The sequence below is a fragment of the Scardinius erythrophthalmus genome (genome assembly GCF_964197995.2).
Source record: "Scardinius erythrophthalmus genome assembly, chromosome: 9".
Taxonomy (NCBI): Eukaryota; Metazoa; Chordata; class Actinopteri; order Cypriniformes; family Leuciscidae; genus Scardinius; species Scardinius erythrophthalmus.
Window position 1 is genome coordinate 337501 of NC_138229.1, and position 22500 is coordinate 360000.

Sequence of the window (22500 nt, forward strand, 5' to 3'; positions counted from 1 at the left end):
TCTCTCTCTCTCTCTCTCAGCTTTACCCAGAGCTCCTGGTACCCCCATCGTCACGGAGACGACCCCCACCAGCGTCACCATCACCTGGGACTCTGGGAACCCCGACCCCGTCTCCTATTACATCATCCAGTACCGCGCCAAGTCCCCGGACAGCAAGTTCGAGACGGTGGACTCCATCACCACGACCCGCTACAGCATCGGCGGCCTGTACCCCAACACCGAGTACGAGATCCGCGTGTCCGCCGTCAACACCATCGGCCAGGGTCCGCCCAGCAACAGGGTGGAGGCCCGAACCGGAGAGCAAGCGCCCGCCAGCCCGCCGAGGAACATCCAGGCATCTGCATTCAATTATTACACTGTTTAAACTGTGATTTTGTAGATGTACATTTCTGAAATACATACAGATCACTCTAAATTGTAATATGGACTCATGCACTTTCTGTACACTGCATAAATAAATTTGTTACTTAGTATATTTGTCTTGTTTCCAGTCCAAATATCAAGATGCATTTACTAGATGAGTAAAATGCCATAAGATATTAAGTCTTGTTTTCTGGGGGAATTAATCAAAATTAATTGAGTTGGTGCATTAAGAAAAAGAATGTTAATTTAAACAGAAACAAGATTATTTTTCTGACTCCATTCGCAAATAATTTTGCTTTTTTTAAGAATCAACTCACTTAATTTTGATTAATTCCCCCGGAAAACAAGACTTAATATCTTATGGCATTTTACTCATCTAGTAAATGGATCTTGATTTAAGAAATGTTTGATATTTGGACTGAAACCAAGACAAAAATACTAAGTAATAAAAGTATTCTTTGCAGTGTAAAGCTGCTTTGAAATGATGTGTATTGTGAAAAGCGCTATACAAATAACCGTGAACTGAATTGAATCCAGGCACGCATCATATCCCAGAACGCAGTGGTGGTGCGCTGGGACGAGCCGGAGGAGCCCAACGGGATGATCAAGGGCTATCGGGTGTATTACACCATGGATCCCTCGCAGCCGATGAGCAACTGGCAGATCCACAACGTTCAGGACAGCACGATCACGACCATCCACAGCCTCGTGCCGTCCGAGACCTACGCCATCCGAGTGCTGGCGTTCACATCTGTGGGAGACGGACCCTTCTCCGACCCCGTCCCCGTCAAAGTGAGGCCTGGAGGTGAGCCGGAGAGGAACACGCCATCGAGTCTCTTGCAGTTCCACCCTAGAGGGCTGATCACACCAAGAACGATAACCATAACGATAACTATATGTGCTTCCACACCAAGAACGATAACTATAACGATAACCATAAAGATAACTATATCATTTTAAAACTTATAAAACTTTTTTTGTTTATTCTAAGCTTGCGCGCTGCGGTTTCAAAGTGCTTTCCTCGAGCTCTCACAATAGAGTGTTAGGGCTTGCAACGCCGAGGTCATGGGTTCGATTCCCAGGGAAAGCAAATACTGATAAGAATGTAAGTGTGCAGCTTGAAATGCAATGTAAGTCGCTTTGGATAAAAGCATCTGCCAAATGCATAAATGTAAAGTGTGTACAACGCCATTGTTGTTGCATTTACAGGCTTTAACCAGTAGATGTCCTCAGCATGCTATGTTTCGAGTGAAGCTAGTGTAATCGATATAATAATCCAACAACGAATTTAGCTGACGTAGTCAATAAAGTGGAATAAAAACAACACCTAGTCTTTTTCACCGCAACTTCTGGGAAAGCAAGACAATGTTGTGGAAACGTTATCGTTATAGCTGTGGTGTGAACTATGAACTCTGCTATTGTTTAATATTGAGAGCGATTTTTAGAACTATATCTTTATCATCATCTTAATGGTTATCGTCCTTGGTGTGAACGAGCCTTAACCCTTTGAGCTAATCTGCACGGGGGAACCTCCGTGACCGCACACATTCACATGCGGCTCTCGATGGAGCATCACTGACACCAAGCGGGACATCTCTGCACTGTTCCTGTAGTGTGGCTCCATTATCGTGTCCTGTGTTTCCGACCAGGCTTCTGATGTGTCTCTGATCTGTGTTTCAGTCCCAGGGCAGCCGGGGAAGTTCACGGTGGGTAAAGTGACCGACACCAGCGTGGAGTTGACCTGGGATCCTGCGTACTCCAAAGAGCCTGTGAAAGCCTACGAACTCATCTACAAATCTCCAGATCTCGGCGTTCAGGTGAGAACGTGCTCCACTCGAGGGCTACGAATCGGGACATTTCAGTGGGATCGGCATCGGCCTCTGAACCGACGGAATGATGGCGACGTTGCTATTTTGAGCCATTGACCAACTGAAATCTGGTCTGAAGTCAATGCCGCAGTATTCTTTTGTTATTTAAAGAGCGCGTTAGTAACGAGCAGATCCGTTTCCTCGCTAGAGAAGCGTTCAGTTTTTCCGCTCTCAAATTACACTGTGTAAATAGCGAATCTGCCATGGCGCGAGGGCAACTGGCTTTTAAAGGGAATGGGAGACGAGACTCTGATTGGTTTATTGCAGGTTACGCCCAAAACACACCCATTACTCATTAAGAGAATAGGAACGACCGTTTTAGACCATGCGCCGGGAGCGCCGACCATTTTTCCCGTCGTTAAACTGGCAAAAGTGGATTCGGACGCCCTAAGTGCTCTTGCGCCGTGCGCTTTAGACCATGAGCTTAGATCATCGTCTTTCTGTCCAACAGGAGAAGAGGAGCTTTGAGCCCAGAACGGCGTATGTGGTGGAGGGTCTGCGCGCAAACACCGAATACACCTTCTCTCTGGCCGCCGTTTCCAACAAAGGCATCGGAGCGTTCACCAACGAGATCAACCAGCGCACGGCGCAAGCAAGTATGTGTGAGAGCCTCCGTCCTCAAAGACACTGGTGGAGCCGGATTGATCCACTCATGTTAAATCTCAGTTCTGACTGGGAATCAGTCGATGATTGAGGTGGAGCACATTTAACCTGTGTCTTACAGTGTGTGGCGCTCTGCTCCAAACCTTGCTCTGTTTCTGTGTTTGGATGTTTCTGAGAACTGTGTTTGGATGGTTGCTATAAGCTGTTGATCACGGCTGGTGCAGAGCGTCATAAATCTGTGTTTTCTTTGCTCAGTCGTCGTTTTCAGAGCGGAAGCGGAAACACAACTAATGTCTGGCGGTGCAAACAAACTATGAGCTGTGGAGGAATTCAGTCGCGTGCTGATACACACACACACACACACACACACTCAGTAATGTGCTGATAGTTTCGTTCAATTGCACACGCGCTATTCAAATCAGATAATGGCGCAAACAAGCACTTTACTGGTCGCTCTTCAGAAGCCAGTGTTCACAAACAGCAAACCCCCTGCTTACCAAATAGTGCTGATGTTTATGAATCTATAATTCGCTTAGTCATGTTTGCGCTGAACAGAATGGTGTTTAAATACTCCTGTGCACAAACACCTGGTTAAATTGGATTGGTGGTTATTGAAAAAGATGTTTTTAGGCACAAACGGTTGAATTCCTCCCCAGTTGTTTATTCATCCTTCCTTCCATCCATCCATCCATCCATCCATCTCTGTCATTGAGAAATGCATTGGTGTGTGTGTGTGATGTTTATGTCCACAAGTATTTCCAGGAGGTTTTTGAAAAACAAGCCAAAGCCACAAAACTGGACGGGATTTGTGTTTTTAATTTCTGCTTTTTTACCTCTTTCTTCTCTTCCTCCTTCAGTTCAGTGTCTTTTCAGCTCTATGAAGTGATAGTAACTGTTGTGTGTGTGTGTGTGTGTGTGTGTGTGTGTGTGTTGATGGTGAAGTGCTCTTCAGTAACGCTGTTGAAGCTCGTGTTTTCCAGGATGGTTAACGGTAAGTGAGGACGATCGAACCACAGCCGCGGTCTGAGAACCACAGCAACCGTAAGACTGCTATCATCACTCCACTGAACCAGGATCTGTGGAAGGAACTGGCGCTGTTTTATTATTTATTTCATAACTTGCCTGATCCGAACACAGTCCTTGACATGCTGATGAACTCTCAAACGGTATGAATATAAGCTGCTCGATCATCATGTGGTTGTGATGAGTCCGGCACAAACACACACTCTCACACTGAACGCCACTACATGTCATATTCCATAAAGCTAATTGATTCATTGCTTGTCAGTTTAATGATTGTGTTAGAGGAGTGTGTGAGAACAGAGGCTGGTCACGGGGTCGTGGAACCGAGAACCTTATCGTTTGATTGATTGTGAGAAAGTCTCGGATCTCTTGTTATTTTTAATAACTCTCTCAGCTCTCGTTGTGCCGTTCAGCTGGAAAGGTTTCAGTCAATTACACTGACGGAGAGCAAAGCCTCGCATTAACCGCAGTATTAATGACAGATAATACCCACAATTCTATACGCTCGTATTCTACAGAGACCGAAGCTCAGAAAAATGCTTAAGGCAACTGTGTGTGTGTGTGTGTGTGTGTGTGTGTGTGTGTGTGTGTGTGATCTACATACAGTCGAGTTGAATCTCCTGGTGTTTAGTGATATCTAAGCGTTAAGTTCACTCGAGTGTGAACGGCAGAATGACTCCGTTGCTGAAGTTAGGCTGTTCATTTATGTTCGCATTGGCGTTAGAGGATTATTGAAACCGAACTGTAACTGTCGTCAAGCAGACTTATATTTATTGATTTAGCAGATGTGTGTATCCGAATGAGGAACATCACAAGCAGCGTCAGATACACACGACGTTTGACTTTCAGAACAGTGTGTTCCTGCAGACACAGAGCTCCTCCTCCTCGTCAGGTTCATCATTAAAGCTCATGTGTCTCGGATGTGCAGGAGGAACTTTAAACTCCTCACTATCCCCGATGGGTTTCAGTCTGTCACCATCTGGTCAGGGATTCTGATCCTGGACCGATGCGTCGCTCCATCCATCAATCCGTGTTTCCATGGCAACAGCGCTCCGTCACACGCCCGGCGGTGCTTTAATTAGATTGTCTGTTCTGGTCAATATGTTTATCAGATGCTTGTTTTGTGAGCGATTCTGACAGACAGATGGTTTTATTTCTCCATCACTGCATCGCAACACATCTTTCATTTCATTTTGCCTCTTTCTTCCTTTGTTTGCATCATTTATCTTTTGAGTTGAATTAAATTTTCATAATTTGTTTTATTGATCCGTACTATTTTTGTAGCCGCATCCTCTGCGTTTGTCTTTATGTTGTATTGATTTATTTTTGCCTTGTTTCTGTTGTTTTCTCCTCCTCCACGTTCCTCAATGATCTTTCCTCTCTGTTTTATTTTTGACTCCTCTCCTCTTCCTCCTCTCCTCCTCCTCCTCTTCCACTTCATCCTCCTCCTCTCCTCCTCCTCTTCCTCTTCATCCTCTCCTCCTCCTCCTCCTCTTCCTTTTCATCCTCCTCCTCTTCATCCTCCTCCACTTCATCCTCCTCCTCCTCTCCTCCTCCTCCTCCTCCTCTCCTCCTCCTCTCCTCTTCCTCCTCTTCCTCCTCCTCTCCTCCTCTTCCTGCTCCTTCTCTCCTCCTCCTCCTCTTCTACTCTTCCTCCTCCTACTCCTCCACTTCATCCTCCTCCTCCTCTCCTCCTCCTCTCCTCTTCCTCCTCCTCTCCTCCTCTTCCTGCTCCTTCTCTCCTCCTCCTCCTCTACTTCTCTTCCTCCTCCTCCTCCTCCACTTCATCCTCCTCCTCCTCTCCTCCTTTCCCTGCTCCTTCTCTCCTCCTCCTCTACTTCTATTCCTCCTCCTCCTCCTCCTCCTCCTCCACGTCATCCTCCTCCTCCTCTCCTCCTCCTCTCCTCTTCCTCCTCCTCTCCTCCTCCTCTTCCTGCTCCTTCTCTCCTCCTCCTCCTCTACTTCTCTTCCTCCTCCTCCTCCTCCACTTCATCCTCCTCCTCCTCTCCTCCTGCTCCTTCTCTCCTCCTCCTCCTCCTCTACTTCTCTTCCTCCTCCTCATCCTCCTCCTCCACGTCATCCTCCTCCTCCTCTCCTCCTCCTCTCCTCTTCCTCCTCCTCTCCTTCTCCTCTTCCTGCTCCTTCTCTCCTCCTCCTCCTCCTCTACTTCTCTTCCTCCTCCTCCTCCTCCACTTCATCCTCCTCTCTTCCTCCTCTTCCTCCTCTCCTCCTCCTCTCCTCCTCTACTTCTCCTCTCCTCCTCCTCTACTTCTCCTCTCCTCCTCCTCCTCTTCTTCCTCCTCCTCCTTTCCTCCTCCTCCTCTTCTTCCTCCTCCTCCTTTCCTCCTCCTCCTCTTCTTCCTCCTCCACCTCCTCTCCTCCTCTACTTCTCCTCTTCTCCTCCTCCTCCTCTACTTCTCCTCTCCTCCTCTTCTTCCTCCTCCTCCTCTCCTCCTCCTCTTCTTCCTCCTCCTCCTCCTCTCCTTCTCCTCTCCTCCTCTTCTTCCTCCTCCTCTCCTCCTCCTCCTCTTCTTCCTCCTCCACCTCCTCTCCTCCTCCTCTACTTCTCTCCTCCTCCTCCTCCTCCTCTACTTCTCCTCTCCTCCTCTTCTTCCTCCTCCTCCTCTCCTCCTCCTCCTCTTCTTCCTCCTCCTCCTCCTCTCCTCTCCTCCTCCTCCTCATCTTCCTCCTCCACCTCCTCTCCTCCTCCTCCTCTTCTTCCTCCTCCACCTCTTCTCCACCTCCTCTCCTCCTCTTCCTCCTCCTCCTCTCCTCCTCTTCTTCCTCCTCTCCTTCCTCCTCCTCCTCTCCTCCTCCTCCTCTTCTTCCTCCCCCACCTCCTCCTCTCCTCCTCCTCCTCTTCTTCCTCCTCCACCTCCTCTCCTCTTCCTCTTCTTCCTCCTCCTCTTCCTCTTCTTCCTCCACCTCCTCTCCTCCTCCTCTTCCTCTTCACCCTCCTCTCCCTCTTCCTCCTCCTCCTCTCCTCCTCTCCTCCTCTTCTTCCTCCCCACCTCCTCTCCTCTCCTCCTCCTCCTCTCCTCCTCCTCTTCTTCCTCCTCCACCTCCTCTCCTCTTCCTCTTCTTCCTCCTCCTCTTCCTCTTCTTCCTCCACCTCCTCTCCTCCTCCTCTTCCTCTTCACCCTCCTCTCCCTCTTCCTCCTCCTCCTCCTCCTCTCCTCTTCATCCTCCTCTCCTCCTCCTCCTCGGGTCAGAGCCCACGTCTCCTCCAGCTCAGGTCCGCTGCTCCTCCGTCAGCTCCTCCTCTCTGTCGGTGAGCTGGGCTCCGGCGCCGGAGGAGCAGCAGAACTCGGCGCTGCTCGGGTACGAGGTGTGTTATCAGCTCAGCGGCGGCGGAGACTCAGTACAGACGCTGCGTCTGGAGCCGGACGCGGGACAGGTACTCCTGAAGGGCCTGCGGCGCTGGAGCTCGTACCTCCTCACGGTGGCAGCGCTGACGGAGCAGGGCCTCGGACCCCAGAGCCCAGCCGTAGAGTGCAGAACCGATGAGGACGGTAAAATCAGTCAAACCTACAGCGCTTTATACAGTACAGATCGTGTCACAATAATAAACAGGAGAATAACAGAATCAAACTTCATCAGATATGAGACGCGTTCAGATTAAGGAGTAAAGCATCTCTACAGAAGATCAGAGAGTCATTATTCACATCAGTTTTGAAACACTCATGTCTGCTGTGAAGGAGGTTCTTCAGTCGTTCAGCATTAGATCCCTCTTCTAATCTAGAGCTTTTAGATTCTTCAGGTGCTTCTTTGTAGATCAATAAAGTTCTTGATGTTTCATTAGAAGTTCTTCAGATCAGTGTTTTGGCATGAAATCTTGATAATACTTGATAATTATCATCATCATTGACTATAATCAAAAGGAAGAAAGGGTAATGTAATATAATAAATATAATATAATATAATAAACATTATATGATATAATAAATATAATATCCTCAATATCCAATAATAAATTAAATATATTAATATGTTTCCCACAGGATTCTACCCCCTGGAAGAAAATTATGTACATTTTAAAGTTAAATTCATAAATCTGTTGCTCTTTGAGTTCAAAATTAAGAGCTTCAACCCATATTCAGTGTGCAACTTGAACAAAGTTGCCGCCAGTGCATGAACGTGTACTGGAACTTTAACTGGGACTCAAACTTATTTTTAGTTGTGATACAGTGTCTCAGTCTACATTACAACATACTACTACTTCTAATAATATAATATTATTAATTTATATGACAGTAATAGCCATATATTGTAAAACGAATGCACTGAAAATTAAATGAATTTTTCATAATTAGTTTTGTCCTAATTTCTATACATGCAAGCGATAAACCCGTGAGCTTTTAATCGTCAACTATGCAAATGTGGTAATAATGCGTAACTGCGTTCCCAAATACAGGCTGAACTGATGGAGTTCACTGCATTCATTCACTGTGAACTGAGACGCGGAGCTGATCGCGTGAGCAAAGTGTCTTTTGAGAGCCTTATCGCACTTTAAATTTTAGTTTGTTTGACAGTAATGACACAAAACATGACATTAAATACCTTTTGTGTTATTATACACTATATTGCCAAAAGTTTTTGGACGCCTGCCTTTACATGCACATGAACTTTAATGACATCCCATTCCTGATCCGTAGGGTTTAATATGGAGTTGCTTCACCCTTTGCAGCTATAACAGCTTCAACTCTTCTGGGAAGGCTTTCCTCAAGGTTTAGGTTTTGCCCATTCTTCTAGAAGCGCATTAGTGAGGTCTGGCTCTGATGTTGGACGAGAAGCTCTCAGTCTTGCTCTAACTCATCTCAAAGCTGTTCTATGGGGATGAGCTCAGGACTCTGTGCAGGACAGTCCAGTTCCTCCACACCAGACTCCTCATCCATGTGTTTATGGTCCTGCTCTGTGCACTGGAGCGCAGTCATGCTGGAACAGGAACATCACCAGACTCTTCCCACAAAGTTTGGAGCATGAAACTGTCCGAAATGTCTTGGTCTGCTGAAGCATTAAGAGTTCCTTTCACTGGAACGAAGAGGAAGAGCCCTGAAGAACAACCCCACACCATCACCCCCCACACCATCACCCCCCCTCCACCAAACAACCCCACACATCACCCCCCACACCATCACCCCCCCTCCCCCAAACAACCCCACACCATCACCCCCCTCCACCAAACAACCCCACACCATCACCCCCCCTCCCCCACCAAACAACCCCGCACAATAACTCCCCCCACACCATAATCCCCCCTCTACCACACCATAACCCCCCTCCACCAAACAACCCCGCACCATAACCCCCCTCCACCACACCATAACCCACCCTCCACCACACCATAACCCACCCTCCACCAAACAACCCCGCACCACAACCCCCCTCCACCACACCATAACCCACCCTCCACCAAACAACCCCGCACCACAACCCCCCTCCACCACACCATAACCCACCCTCCACCAAACAACCCCGCACCACAACCCCCCTCCACCACACCATAACCCACCCTCCACCAAACAACCCCGCACCATAACCCCCCTCCACCACACCATAATCCCCCCTCCACCAAACAACCCCGCACCATAACCCCCTCCACCACACCATAACCCACCCTCCACCAAACAACCCCGCACCATAACCCCGCTCCACCACACCATAATCCCCCCTCCACCAAACAACCCCGCACCATAACCCCCCTCCACCACACCATAATCCCCCCTCCACCAAACAACCCCGCACCATAACCCCCCCTTCCACCACACCATAATCCCCCCTCCACCAAACAACCCCGCACCATAACCCCCCTCCACCACACCATAACCCACCCTCCACCACACCATAACCCACCCTCCACCAAACAACCCCGCACCACCACACCATAACCCACCCTCCACCACACCATAACCCACCCTCCACCAAACAACCCCGCACCATAACCCCCCCTTCCACCACACCATAACCCACCCTCCACCAAACAACCCCGCACCATAACCCCCCTCCACCACACCATAACCCACCCTCCACCACACCATAACCCACCCTCCACCAAACAACCCCGCACCACAACCCCCCTCCACCACACCATAACCCACCCTCCACCAAACAACCCCGCACCATAACCCCCCCTCCACCACACCATAATCCCCCCTCCACCAAACAACCCCGCACCATAACCCCCCTCCACCACACCATAACCCACCCTCCACCAAACAACCCCACACCATAATCCCCCCTCCCCCAAACAACCCCACACCATAATCCCCCTCCACCAAACAACCCCACACCATAATCCCCCCTCCCCCAAACAACCCCACACCATAATCCCCCTCCACCAAACAACCCCACACCATAATCCCCCTCCACCAAACTTTACACTTGGCACAATTCAGTCAGGCAAGTGCCGTTCTCCTGGCAACCGCTGCATCCCACACTCTGCACGGCTCTTGGTGATGTAAGGCTGGGATGCAGCTGCACGGCCATGGAAACCCATTCCCTGAAGCTCTACACACTGTTCGTGAGCTAATCTGAAGGCCACAGAAGTTTGGAGGTCTGTATCTGTTGACTCGACTTCTCCTCACTGTGAGCCTCCTCATGCGCTTACCCGCTCTGGGATTTTACGTGGCTGAGTTGCTCTTGTTCCCAATTGCTTTCACTTTGTTATAATACCAATAACAGTTGACCGTGGAATATTTAGTATTGAGGACAGGATATAGGATACAGGATTTAGATATTGCACTGGTGATTTTATGCAACTGTGGCCATGGAAGTGATTGGAACACCTGAATTCAATGATTTGGAGGAGTGTCCCAATACTTTTTGGCAATAAAGTGTATATTCGGGCCGCCACAGTCTAGTTAATAACTGGGAAGCCCTGAATCCGTTTGTGCTGGGCAGTGTTGATATTGTGGCGTCTCAGATAAATCACTGAATGGGAAACGCTGCAGATTCAACTTTAATTGTGTGTGTGTGTGTGTGTGTGTGTGTGTGCGTTTGTGTGCGTACATCTGTGTGCATGTGTGTGCGTACATCTGTGCGTGTGTGTGTGTGTTCAGTGCCCGGAGCTCCGCCCCGTCAGGTGGACGTCCAGCCGATAAACAGCACCTGTGTTAAAGTGTCGTGGCGCTCTGTGTTGCCGGGGCAACGGAACGGGCAGATCCGCGGTTACCAGGTTCATTACGCGCGTGTGGAGAACGGGGAGTCACATGGCCTGCCGCGCATCAGAGACATGATGCTGGATGATGCCCAGGTGAGGTCGCGACCCCGGCACACCCCCAAACTGATTTACATAATCTGCCAATTAGTCTTATCCGGCTTATTTTGTATCGTAGAAGAAAGCTGTTTTCTGTGAACATACAAGACAGTGAAGCAGAATAATAATCTTTCAAATGAATTTACAAATGGCCACATTCACTCTTATGTTAGGTGTGTGTTTGTAGTTTTTGGGTCTTTATTCATTCATGTTTAATTTTTCATTCAATATGTTGTTTCAGTCAGAAATGCATCATGTGACTGAATTGAAATGTGTTTTGGATGCATGTGGCCATCAGCCTTTCATAACACTTCAGTTCAGGCTCTGTAACATCATGATATTGCCTAAAACTAAGACAAAAATAAAGTAACAATTTGTTGAAAGCTAGCAGGCAGGATTGAGTATGTTAGTATTGATTGAGTATGTTAGTATTGATTGATTATGCTAGTATTAATTGATTATGTTAGTATTGATTGATAATGTTAGTATTGATTGATAATGTTAGTATTGATAGATTGTTAGTATTGATTGATTATGTTAGTATTGATTGATAATGTTAGTATTGAGAGATTGTTAGTATTGATTGATTATGCTAGTATTGATTGATTATGTTAGTATTAATTGATTATGTTAGTATTGATTGATAATGTTAGTATTGATAGATTGTTAGTATTGATTGATTATGTTAGTATTGATTGATAATGTTAGTATTGAGAGATTGTTAGTATTGATTGATTATGTTAGTATTGATTGATAATGTTAGTATTGAGAGATTGTTAGTATTGATTGATTATGTTAGTATTGTGAACTGATCTGAATGAACAAACTCCATTCTGTTCTTTCACTAAATTAATCTCACCCTCCTCTTCTCTTCCTACACGCCGCCTGCTCATCACTGGATCTCTCACGTGTGTGTGTGTCCTGCCGTCAGAGGGACGTGGATGAGACAGCACAATATGTGAGTATGAGCTTCAGCTTCAGAGCAGCTTATGAAAGAACAGCAGAGACTGAAACATGTCAGAGTCCAGGAAAAAGAAAGAATGAATGCATGAATGTAGGAATGCATTAATTAATGAAGGAATGAATGAAAGAATGCATGAATGATTGAATAGGGATTAATGAAGAAATGCATGAATAAATTAATTAATGAAAGCATGAATGAATGCGCCAGTAACATGTGATCAGAGCAGGTGTGAGGTCAGAGCTGATTGGTTAATGTTGTGTTGACATCATGCCTGGTGTGTGTAGGAGCTGATCATTGAGGATCTGCAGCCTGAGACGCTTTACTCCATCAGTGTGGCGGCTTACACCATCAGAGGAGACGGAGCTCAGAGCCTCGCCCATCTGGTGCAGACACCCGTCACATGTGAGTTTGTGTGTGTGTGTGTGTGTGTGAGTACTCCATCAGTGTGGCGACTTACACCATCAGAGGAGACGGAACTCAGAGCCTCGCCCATCTGGTGCAGACACCCGTCACATGTGAGTGTGTGTGTGTGTGTGTGTGTGTGTGTGTGTGTGTGTGTGTGTGTGTGTGTGAGTACTCCATCAGTGTGGCGGCTTACACCATCAGAGGAGACGGAACTCAGAGCCTCGCCCATTTGGTGCAGACACCCGTTACATGTGAGTGTGTGTGTGTGTGTGTGTGTGTGTGTGTGTGTGTGTGTGTGTGTGTGTGTGTGTGTGTGTGTGTGTGTGTGTGTGTGTGTGTGTGTGTGTGTGTGTGAGTACTCCATCAGTGTGGCGGCTTACACCATCAGAGGAGACGGAACTCAGAGCCTCGCCCATTTGGTGCAGACACCCGTTACATGTGAGTGTGTGTGTGTGTGTGTGTGTGTGTGTGTGTGTGAGTACTCCATCAGTGTGGCGACTTACACCATCAGAGGAGACGGAGCCTAGAGCCTCGCTCATCTGGTGCAGACACCCGTCACATGTGAGTGAGTGTGTGTGTGTGTGTGTGTGTGTGTGTGTGTGTGTGTGTGTGTGTGTGTGTGTGTGTGTGAGTACTCCATCAGTGTGGCGACTTACACCATCAGAGGAGACGGAACTCAGAGCCTCGCCCATCTGGTGCAGACACCCGTTACATGTGAGTGTGTGTGTGTGTGTGTGTGTGTGTGTGTGAGTACTCCATCAGTGTGGCGACTTACACCATCAGAGGAGACGGAGCCTAGAGCCTCGCCCATCTGGTGCAGACACCCGTTACATGTGAGTGTGTGTGTGTGTGTGTGTGTGTGTGTGTGAGTACTCCATCAGTGTGGCGACTTACACCATCAGAGGAGACGGAGCCTAGAGCCTCGCTCATCTGGTGCAGACACCCGTTACATGTGAGTGAGTGTGTGTGTGTGTGTGTGTGTGTGTGTGTGTGTGTGTGTGTGTGTGTGTGTGTGTGTGAGTACTCCATCAGTGTGCGACTTACACCATCAGAGGAGACGGAGCCTAGAGCCTCGCTCATCTGGTGCAGACACCCGTTACATGTGAGTGAGTGAGTGTGTGTGTGTGTGTGTGTGTGTGTGTGTGTGTGTGTGTGTGAGTACTCCATCAGTGTGCGACTTACACCATCAGAGGAGACGGAGCCTAGAGCCTCGCTCATCTGGTGCAGACACCCGTTACATGTGAGTGAGTGTGTGTGTGTGTGTGTGTGTGTGTTTAGATCAGTTAGAGTTAGGATGATTCTAAGGGCCCACGCCCAAAATCGTTAGCGGCGCCCCTCCCATCATGCCTTATAGCCGCGTTTAGCGGATTAGAGCCGGGCGATAATAAAGTTAGAAACAATCAAGCAGTTGAGATTTGCTATTCAGTGTATATTATATTGCTTTACGTGAGTGTGCTAGATTGAGTCAGTTACTGTGAGTTTGTGTGTGTGTCTCCTGTAGTGCCGGCTCGTCCCGTTCTGTCGGTGAATCTGGTTAACGAGACGTCAGCGTCTGTGATCTGGACGACCCAACGATCCTCCGACCCTCTGCAGGAGATCCGGGGCTTCCGTCTGACCTACGGCCTCATAAACCACTCGCGCTCGATCTCTGTGGACGTCGGACCCGAGGAGCGCCGGCGCGACGTGAGCGACCTGCGTCCTGGAGGCCTGTACTCATTCCTCCTGGCCGCTAGAGGGCGCTCTGGCTACAGCGAGCCGGCGGAAGAGGAGCTGTCGGTGCCGGAGTTTCCTCCCAGAGGTTTCCCGCAGCTATTGGAGCGAGTGAACGCCACATGCTGCTCGCTGCAGTTCTCCTGGATTCCGCCGGGCGGCGCTTATACGGGATACACGCTCGTGTACGAGGAAGCGGGAGGCGGCGTTGAACCGCGGACGCTAACGGTGCCGGCGGATGCATCTAGCTACACCATTCACGGGCTGAACCCGGACCAGGAGTACACTGTGAGAATATCGGCTCATAACGGCGCCGGGTCAGGCCCGTTTAGCCCACAGGTGCGGTTCCGAACCACAGCCTTCGACACAGGTACGACTGGTGAACGAAACCCCACCCACAACCGACCCCACCCAACCAATCACAGTGGAGATGTGAATGTAGGCGGAGCACAGGTAACACTCAGCCAGTCGTTAGGGGGCGGAGTTTCGAGGTAAGTGACAGGTGTCAGTCACAGTCCATCGGAGGACGAGCACTTGAATTCATAGTAAGACTGAGACAGTTTCTTTTCTTTTCCGCATTTTGAGTTCCTTCACTTCCTACATTTCCCAACACTTCCCAGTCCAGTTTGTGGTGTGGCACATATAAAATAAGTGTTTGTTTGTGTGTATTTGAGGTTTATGTCTCACCTCTCGACTTCCTTCCCTCTGAATAACCTTGATCCGCAGCGAGTGAATGTGTGTTGGCTCTCGGTGGGTCAGCCACACCTGTGTCCGCCATACACTCACCTTCTACATCACACACACTATTCCCTGCACAGGCCTCGGCGCACGCGGCTCCCTCACTGCCCAGTGTGTGTGTGTGTGTGTGTGGAAGTTCTTTGATTACGCCAGTCTCACGTGTTGTTCGTGTCTGTGTGTGTTTTCGGACAGACGTGCCGAGGAACTTCTCTGTGAATCTGGCAACGAAGACGAGTGTGTTGCTGACGTGGGAGTTCCCGGAGAACAGCGCCCCCTACCGCTTCACTGTGAGTCGCTGCACTGCATTTGGGGAATTAGTGTGTGGGAAGAAAAAAGGATGTAGTGATTTGGTTCGATGCATCAGCTGTTAGTTATGCTGAGATGTAAGTTTGGCACTCAAACTAGGAGGTGGTGTCTAAATACTATTGTGTGTGTGTGTGTGTGTGGGTGTGGGTGTGGGTGTGGGTGTGGGTGTGTGTGTGATGGGTAGGTTTAGTGCAAGGATGGAGAATATACAGTTTACACAGTATAAAAACCATTAAGTGTATGGAGAGTCCCCACAAAGATAGCGAACCAGACTGTGTCTGAGTGAGTGAGTGAGTGAGTGAGTGAATGAGTGTGTGAGTGTGTGTGTGAGTGTGTGTGTGTGTGTGTGTGTGTGTGTGTGAGAGTGTGTGTGTGAGTGTGTGTGTGTGTGTGTGTGAGTGAGTGAGTGAGTGAGTGAGTGAGTGAGTGATTGTGTGTGTGTGTGTGTGTGAGTGAGTGAGTGAGTGAGTGAGTGAGTGTGTGTGTGAGTGTGTGTGTGAGTGAGTGTGTGTGTGTGTGTGTGTGTGTGTGTGTGTGTGTGTGTGTGTGTGTGTGTGTGAGTGTGTGTGTGTGTGTGTGAGTGAGTGAGTGAGTGAGTGAGTGAGTGAGCGAGCGAGCGTGTGTGTGTGTGTGTGTGTGTGTGAGTGAGTGAGTGAGAGTGTTTGAGTGAGTGAGTGTGAGTGAGTATGTGTGTGAGTGAGTGAGTGAGTGAGTGAGTGAGTGAGTGAGTGTGTGTGTGTGTGTGTGTGTGTGTGTGTGTGTGTGTGTGTGTGTGTGTGTGTGAGTGAGTGTGAGTGTGAGTGTGTGTGTGTGTGTGTGTGTGTGTGTGTGTGTGTGTGAGTGAGTGAGTGAGTGAGTGAGAGTGTGTGTGTGTGTGTGTGTGTGTGTGTGTGTGTGTGTGTGTGAGTGAGTGAGAGTGAGTGAGTGAGTGAGTGAGTGAGTGAGTGAGTGAGTGAGTGAGTGAGTGAGTGAGTGAGAGTGAGTGAGTGAGTGAGTGAGTGAGTGAGTGAGTGAGTGAGTGAGTGAGAGTGTGTGTGTGTGTGTGTGTGTGTGTGTGTGTGTGTGTGTGTGTGAGAGTGAGTGAGTGAGTGAGTGAGTGAGTGAGTGAGTGAGTGAGTGAGTGAGTGAGTGAGTGAGTGAGTGAGAGAGTGAGTGAGAGAAATCAGAAACTTTTAATGTGTTCTGGCCGTTCATTCGCGCGACAGCAGTGTTTGGTGGCTCTTGGGTTTCTGACTCTAGCAACGGTCCTCTGGTCCTCAGGTGGAGTATAACCGGCAGAAGATGGAGGTGGACGCTCGTCTGAGGAAAGCGGTGATTCCCAACCTTCAGCCAAACACCAGTTACGACTTCAAGATCACCAGTCCCGAGGGGAACATGGGAGGACTGAGACACCGCATCCACGCCAAGACCTCGCCACCCATCCTGATCCGCCGGCCCGAGCTGGACCACACGCGAGAGGCCGAGGCCACGGTCACCATCATCCTGCCCTCGCTCGACATCAGGAGCCACGTCAGGTGCCCGAGCCAATCAGCACACGCTTGAGGACACGTCATAATGACATGCACACACATACGTCACGTCAAGTCATCTTCATTTATACAGCGCTTTAACAATATAGAGTTTCACAGCAGCTTTACAGTGATAACAGGAGATTACAGTAACAGAGAGTGTTTAGGCTTTACAGCAGATCTAGAATAAAGTTATTGTCCAGATAAAGTTAGTTTGACTGATTCACTTCCGTTGTAAAGATCATTAGTTATTAACTTAGGGGCCGCTAACACACACCGCTCATTCACACAACAGTGTTTGGAGCTCGAGAACGCAAACTTTGAAACAGGATCCAAGGTGCAAGTTTTGAAAAATGTTGAAAACATTATCATCTCTGTAAAACTTAAAAAACGTGAATCTGTGAAAACGGTCACGGCGTGCACATGCGTATTACGTGTTTAGTCTATAGGTGTGTGTGTTTGAACATATACGTGAGGTGTTTGATCAGACGGTGCACATGCAGGAGAGGACAGGAGTCAAGCACACACACACACACATGCAGGAGAGGACAGGAGTCAAGCACACACACACACACATGCAGGAGAGGACAGGAGTCAAGCACACACACACACACACATGCAGGAGAGGACAGGAGTCAAGCACACACACACACACATGCAGGAGAGGACAGGAGTCAAGCACACACACACACACATGCAGGAGAGGACAGGAGTCAAGCACACACACACACACATGCAGGAGAGGACAGGAGTCAAGCACACACACACACACATGCAGGAGAGGACAGGAGTCAAGCACACACACACACACACATGCAGGAGAGGACAGGAGTCAAGCACACACACACACACATGCAGGAGAGGACAGGAGTCAAGCACACACACACACACATGCAGGAGAGGACAGGAGTCAAGCACACACACACACACATGCAGGAGAGGACAGGAGTCAAGCACACACACACACACATGCAGGAGAGGACAGGAGTCAAGCACACACACACACACATGCAGGAGAGGACAGGAGTCAAGCACACACACACACACATGCAGGAGAGGACAGGAGTCAAGCACACACACACACACACATGCAGGAGAGGACAGGAGTCAAGCACACACACACACATGCAGGAGAGGACAGGAGTCAAGCGCACACACACACACATGCAGGAGAGGACAGGAGTCAAGCACACACACACACACATGCAGGAGAGGACAGGAGTCAAGCACACACACACACATGCAGGAGAGGACAGGAGTCAAGCGCACACACACACATGCAGGAGAGGACAGGAGTCAAGCACACACACACACACATGCAGGAGAGGACAGGAGTCAAGCACACACACACACACATGCAGGAGAGGACAGGAGTCAAGCACACACACACACACATGCAGGAGAGGACAGGAGTCAAGCACACACACACACACATGCAGGAGAGGACAGGAGTCAAGCGCACACACACACATGCAGGAGAGGACAGGAGTCAAGCACACACACACACACATGCAGGAGAGGACAGGAGTCAAGCACACACACACACACATGCAGGAGAGGACAGGAGTCAAGCGCACACACACACATGCAGGAGAGGACAGGAGTCAAGCACACACACACACACATGCAGGAGAGGACAGGAGTCAAGCGCACACACACACACATGCAGGAGAGGACAGGAGTCAAGCGCACACACACACATGCAGGAGAGGACAGGAGTCAAGCACACACACACACACATGCAGGAGAGGACAGGAGTCAAGCACACACACACACACATGCAGGAGAGGACAGGAGTCAAGCGCACACACACACATGCAGGAGAGGACAGGAGTCAAGCACACACACACACACATGCAGGAGAGGACAGGAGTCAAGCGCACACACACACATGCAGGAGAGGACAGGAGTCAAGCACACACACACACACATGCAGGAGAGGACAGGAGTCAAGCACACACACACACACACATGCAGGAGAGGACAGGAGTCAAGCGCACACACACACATGCAGGAGAGGACAGGAGTCAAGCACACACACACACACATGCAGGAGAGGACAGGAGTCAAGCACACACACACACACATGCAGGAGAGGACAGGAGTCAAGCACACACACACACATGCAGGAGAGGACAGGAGTCAAGCACACACACACACACATGCAGGAGAGGACAGGAGTCAAGCACACACACACACATGCAGGAGAGGACAGGAGTCAAGCGCACACACACACACATGCAGGAGAGGACAGGAGTCAAGCACACACACACACACATGCAGGAGAGGACAGGAGTCAAGCACACACACACACATGCAGGAGAGGACAGGAGTCAAGCGCACACACACACACATGCAGGAGAGGACAGGAGTCAAGCACACACACACACACATGCAGGAGAGGACAGGAGTCAAGCGCACACACACACACATGCAGGAGAGGACAGGAGTCAAGCACACACACACACACATGCAGGAGAGGACAGGAGTCAAGCACACACACACACACATGCAGGAGAGGACAGGAGTCAAGCACACACACACACATGCAGGAGAGGACAGGAGTCAAGCGCACACACACACACATGCAGGAGAGGACAGGAGTCAAGCACACACACACACACATGCAGGAGAGGACAGGAGTCAAGCACACACACACACATGCAGGAGAGGACAGGAGTCAAGCACACACACACACACATGCAGGAGAGGACAGGAGTCAAGCACACACACACACATGCAGGAGAGGACAGGAGTCAAGCGCACACACACACACATGCAGGAGAGGACAGGAGTCAAGCACACACACACACACATGCAGGAGAGGACAGGAGTCAAGCACACACACACACATGCAGGAGAGGACAGGAGTCAAGCGCACACACACACACATGCAGGAGAGGACAGGAGTCAAGCACACACACACACACATGCAGGAGAGGACAGGAGTCAAGCACACACACACACACATGCAGGAGAGGACAGGAGTCAAGCACACACACACACACATGCAGGAGAGGACAGGAGTCAAGCACACACACACACATGCAGGAGAGGACAGGAGTCAAGCGCACACACACACACATGCAGGAGAGGACAGGAGTCAAGCACACACACACACACATGCAGGAGAGGACAGGAGTCAAGCACACACACACACATGCAGGAGAGGACAGGAGTCAAGCGCACACACACACACATGCAGGAGAGGACAGGAGTCAAGCACACACACACACATGCAGGAGAGGACAGGAGTCAAGCGCACACACACACATGCAGGAGAGGACAGGAGTCAAGCGCACACACACACACACATGCAGGAGAGGACAGGAGTCAAGCACACACACACACATGCAGGAGAGGACAGGAGTCAAGCACACACACACACATGCAGGAATCGTCCGGTTGCTGCACTGTGAATAATTCAGAGCCGCAGTCAATCTGTGTTCTGGCTGCTTCTGGATGCTGAGCTCAGGAAGAAAATCATTTCAGCTCCCGATGCAATAACTGCAGCGCACACACTTTACAGCACGATCTCACCGCAGCGCACGCTTCCGCTCTCACTGTGCAGATGTGTGTGTCACAGCAGACGCCAGCCGAGAAGTGTGCTTCATCTGCGAGAAAGACAGATGATAAATATACGACTCACAAATATTCACACAAACTCGGACGGTTCACTGCAGTTGTAGAATAAATACTGTAACAATTGTCTCGCACATTGATAATGTTAGTTATTGCATTAACTTCATTAACTAATGGGAGCTTATTGTAAAGTGCTGCCAAAGTTAAAGAAGTCAATCATTTTATTTATCAGTAAAATTACATATTTAAACGTTTTTTTAATAAAGAAAAATTCTTAATGCCTTAAAGCAACAACATGTAACTTTTCAACCTTCATAATATATTTCCAAGACCCTTGTGATAGTACATCGACTTACAATAGGTTGAATGAGACGTCTGCCAGAGCCTGACGGGGTCTGTATCGCTTTTACTGGCACTATGTAACTTCGGGGTGCGGGTAGTAACCAGAGCTCAAAAAGAACTACAAAATTCGACTGCTTTACGGCATACGTCACTTCGCCCAACACTTCCTCAAATGTGGCCAACCAGCGCGTTTGTTTTCGTGCGTCTGTTTTCGTCATGGCTGAAGCAGCAGCGAAACGTAAGAAGTCCAAGGTTTTGTCGGAGTAGAGTCGGAAGAGGAAAAGGGAGAGTGATAAACTGAAAGTCAGGACGAAGATCAATATTGGTCGAGCGTTTGCTCGCTGGCGTTAGCTTATGGAGGAGGAGAGTTACCAGACCGATGCTGACTTGGCCGTCATGCTGTTGAACTAGTAAGTAACTGTAAATTGCTTGCATACTATCTTTAGTTTTTCTAATCTGTTGTCTGCCTGGCTACGTTACGGAAACTATCTGGTCCTCCATTTATTTATCTTCATGAATCAGCTAGTAGATGAGCGAATTATCAATCTGGTAGCTAGTAAACACTAACATGGTAGTTTTAGATGGTTAGGATGCTATCGCTATCATTCTCGTTCAGATTTGAGCATTGCAATCGACATGCAAATCGCAAATGTTTGAGTTAAAATGTTTAGTCTACTAAACATGTATAAATTATGAAAGGGGGAAGATTAATAATATTGTCATTGCCCATATGAAAAAAACCTGCATGCTTCATATACAGTAACCGTAAATCATTTTACGACAGCGGTAATGGACAATTCCGCTTCCAACCTGTAGGGCGACCGCAGAGGAAAAGTTCCATGTTGTTGCTTTAACATATCTTGAATGTAACTCGACACCGTTGCCTCATTTAGTATGCGCGACTCTATGAATATGCAAATGAGCTCCGCCTCCACTCACTCACTCAGAGATCCACTCGTTAAACAACATTAAAAGCTGGATTTCACTACAGGGGCACTTTAAATTCATGTTGATTTGTTGTCAATTCATTCTGTAATTCACACACACACAGCTGAAATGCAGCGTCTGCGTCACGTTCGTTAGGGTTCATTAGTGTGCAGCTCGTGTGCGTAATGAGATCCTGAGAACTAACTAACTCCTGTTGCGTCTGCACCTGCAGGAACATCTATGTGGTGGTGGTTCCTCTGAAGAGAGCCCGAGGAGTGATCCGTCATCTGAAGAGCCCAGACGAGATGGACCTGGAGGAGGTACAGCCGTCACAATCTCACTAGCCTTAGCGCCAGTTTCACTGTTAACCAAACCAGCATTTGAGATGCTGCGACGCCATTGGTCCGCTGGTCAGTCCAGTTATCCAATCATGGAATGTCTTCTTATCGGATGATAATTATCAACCTATCAACCATATGAGCAGTGTTGTGTAAAGTTACTTTAAAAAGTAATGCATTACAATATTGGGTTACTCCCTTAAAAAGTAACTAATTGCGTTCCTTAGTTACTTTTTAAGAATAGTAATGCGGTACATTACTTTTGCGTTACCTTTTCTCACCCGGTCTGGGCATTTTATAACACAAAAGTGCTAGCCTTAGCGCCAGATTCACGCGTGTACAGTAGAGGGCGCCGCTCAAACACACCTTGCAGCTTTCAACACTTACTTCACCAGTAAAAACTAAAGTCTATACAAAGAACATTGGTCAATGAAGTGAGATTAAATGCATAAATATATTTGTTTTATTTAACATTTAATTATTGGAGGTTTGCATAGTCTGATTGTGCATTTGACTGATTTTTATTCATTTTGAGGAATACTGAATCTTTTTTGTGTAAGTGAGATGA

The 22500-nt window shown here is 48.6% G+C and overlaps 1 protein-coding gene across 1 annotated transcript in view; it reads left to right on the plus strand.

The window, feature by feature from the left end:
• ptprsb (protein tyrosine phosphatase receptor type Sb) overlaps positions 1 to 22500 on the plus strand; it is a 148196-nt gene that overhangs the window by 91356 nt on the left and 34340 nt on the right. The window contains exons 9-19 of the mRNA XM_081375411.1: positions 21 to 334; positions 901 to 1168; positions 2044 to 2180; positions 2683 to 2827; positions 7070 to 7369; positions 10916 to 11109; positions 12044 to 12070; positions 12361 to 12478; positions 15122 to 15216; positions 16496 to 16749; positions 21827 to 21914. Coding sequence (XP_081231537.1) covers positions 21 to 334; positions 901 to 1168; positions 2044 to 2180; positions 2683 to 2827; positions 7070 to 7369; positions 10916 to 11109; positions 12044 to 12070; positions 12361 to 12478; positions 15122 to 15216; positions 16496 to 16749; positions 21827 to 21914 — 1940 coding nt within the window. The remainder of the gene's footprint in view (positions 1 to 20; positions 335 to 900; positions 1169 to 2043; positions 2181 to 2682; positions 2828 to 7069; positions 7370 to 10915; positions 11110 to 12043; positions 12071 to 12360; positions 12479 to 15121; positions 15217 to 16495; positions 16750 to 21826; positions 21915 to 22500) is intronic.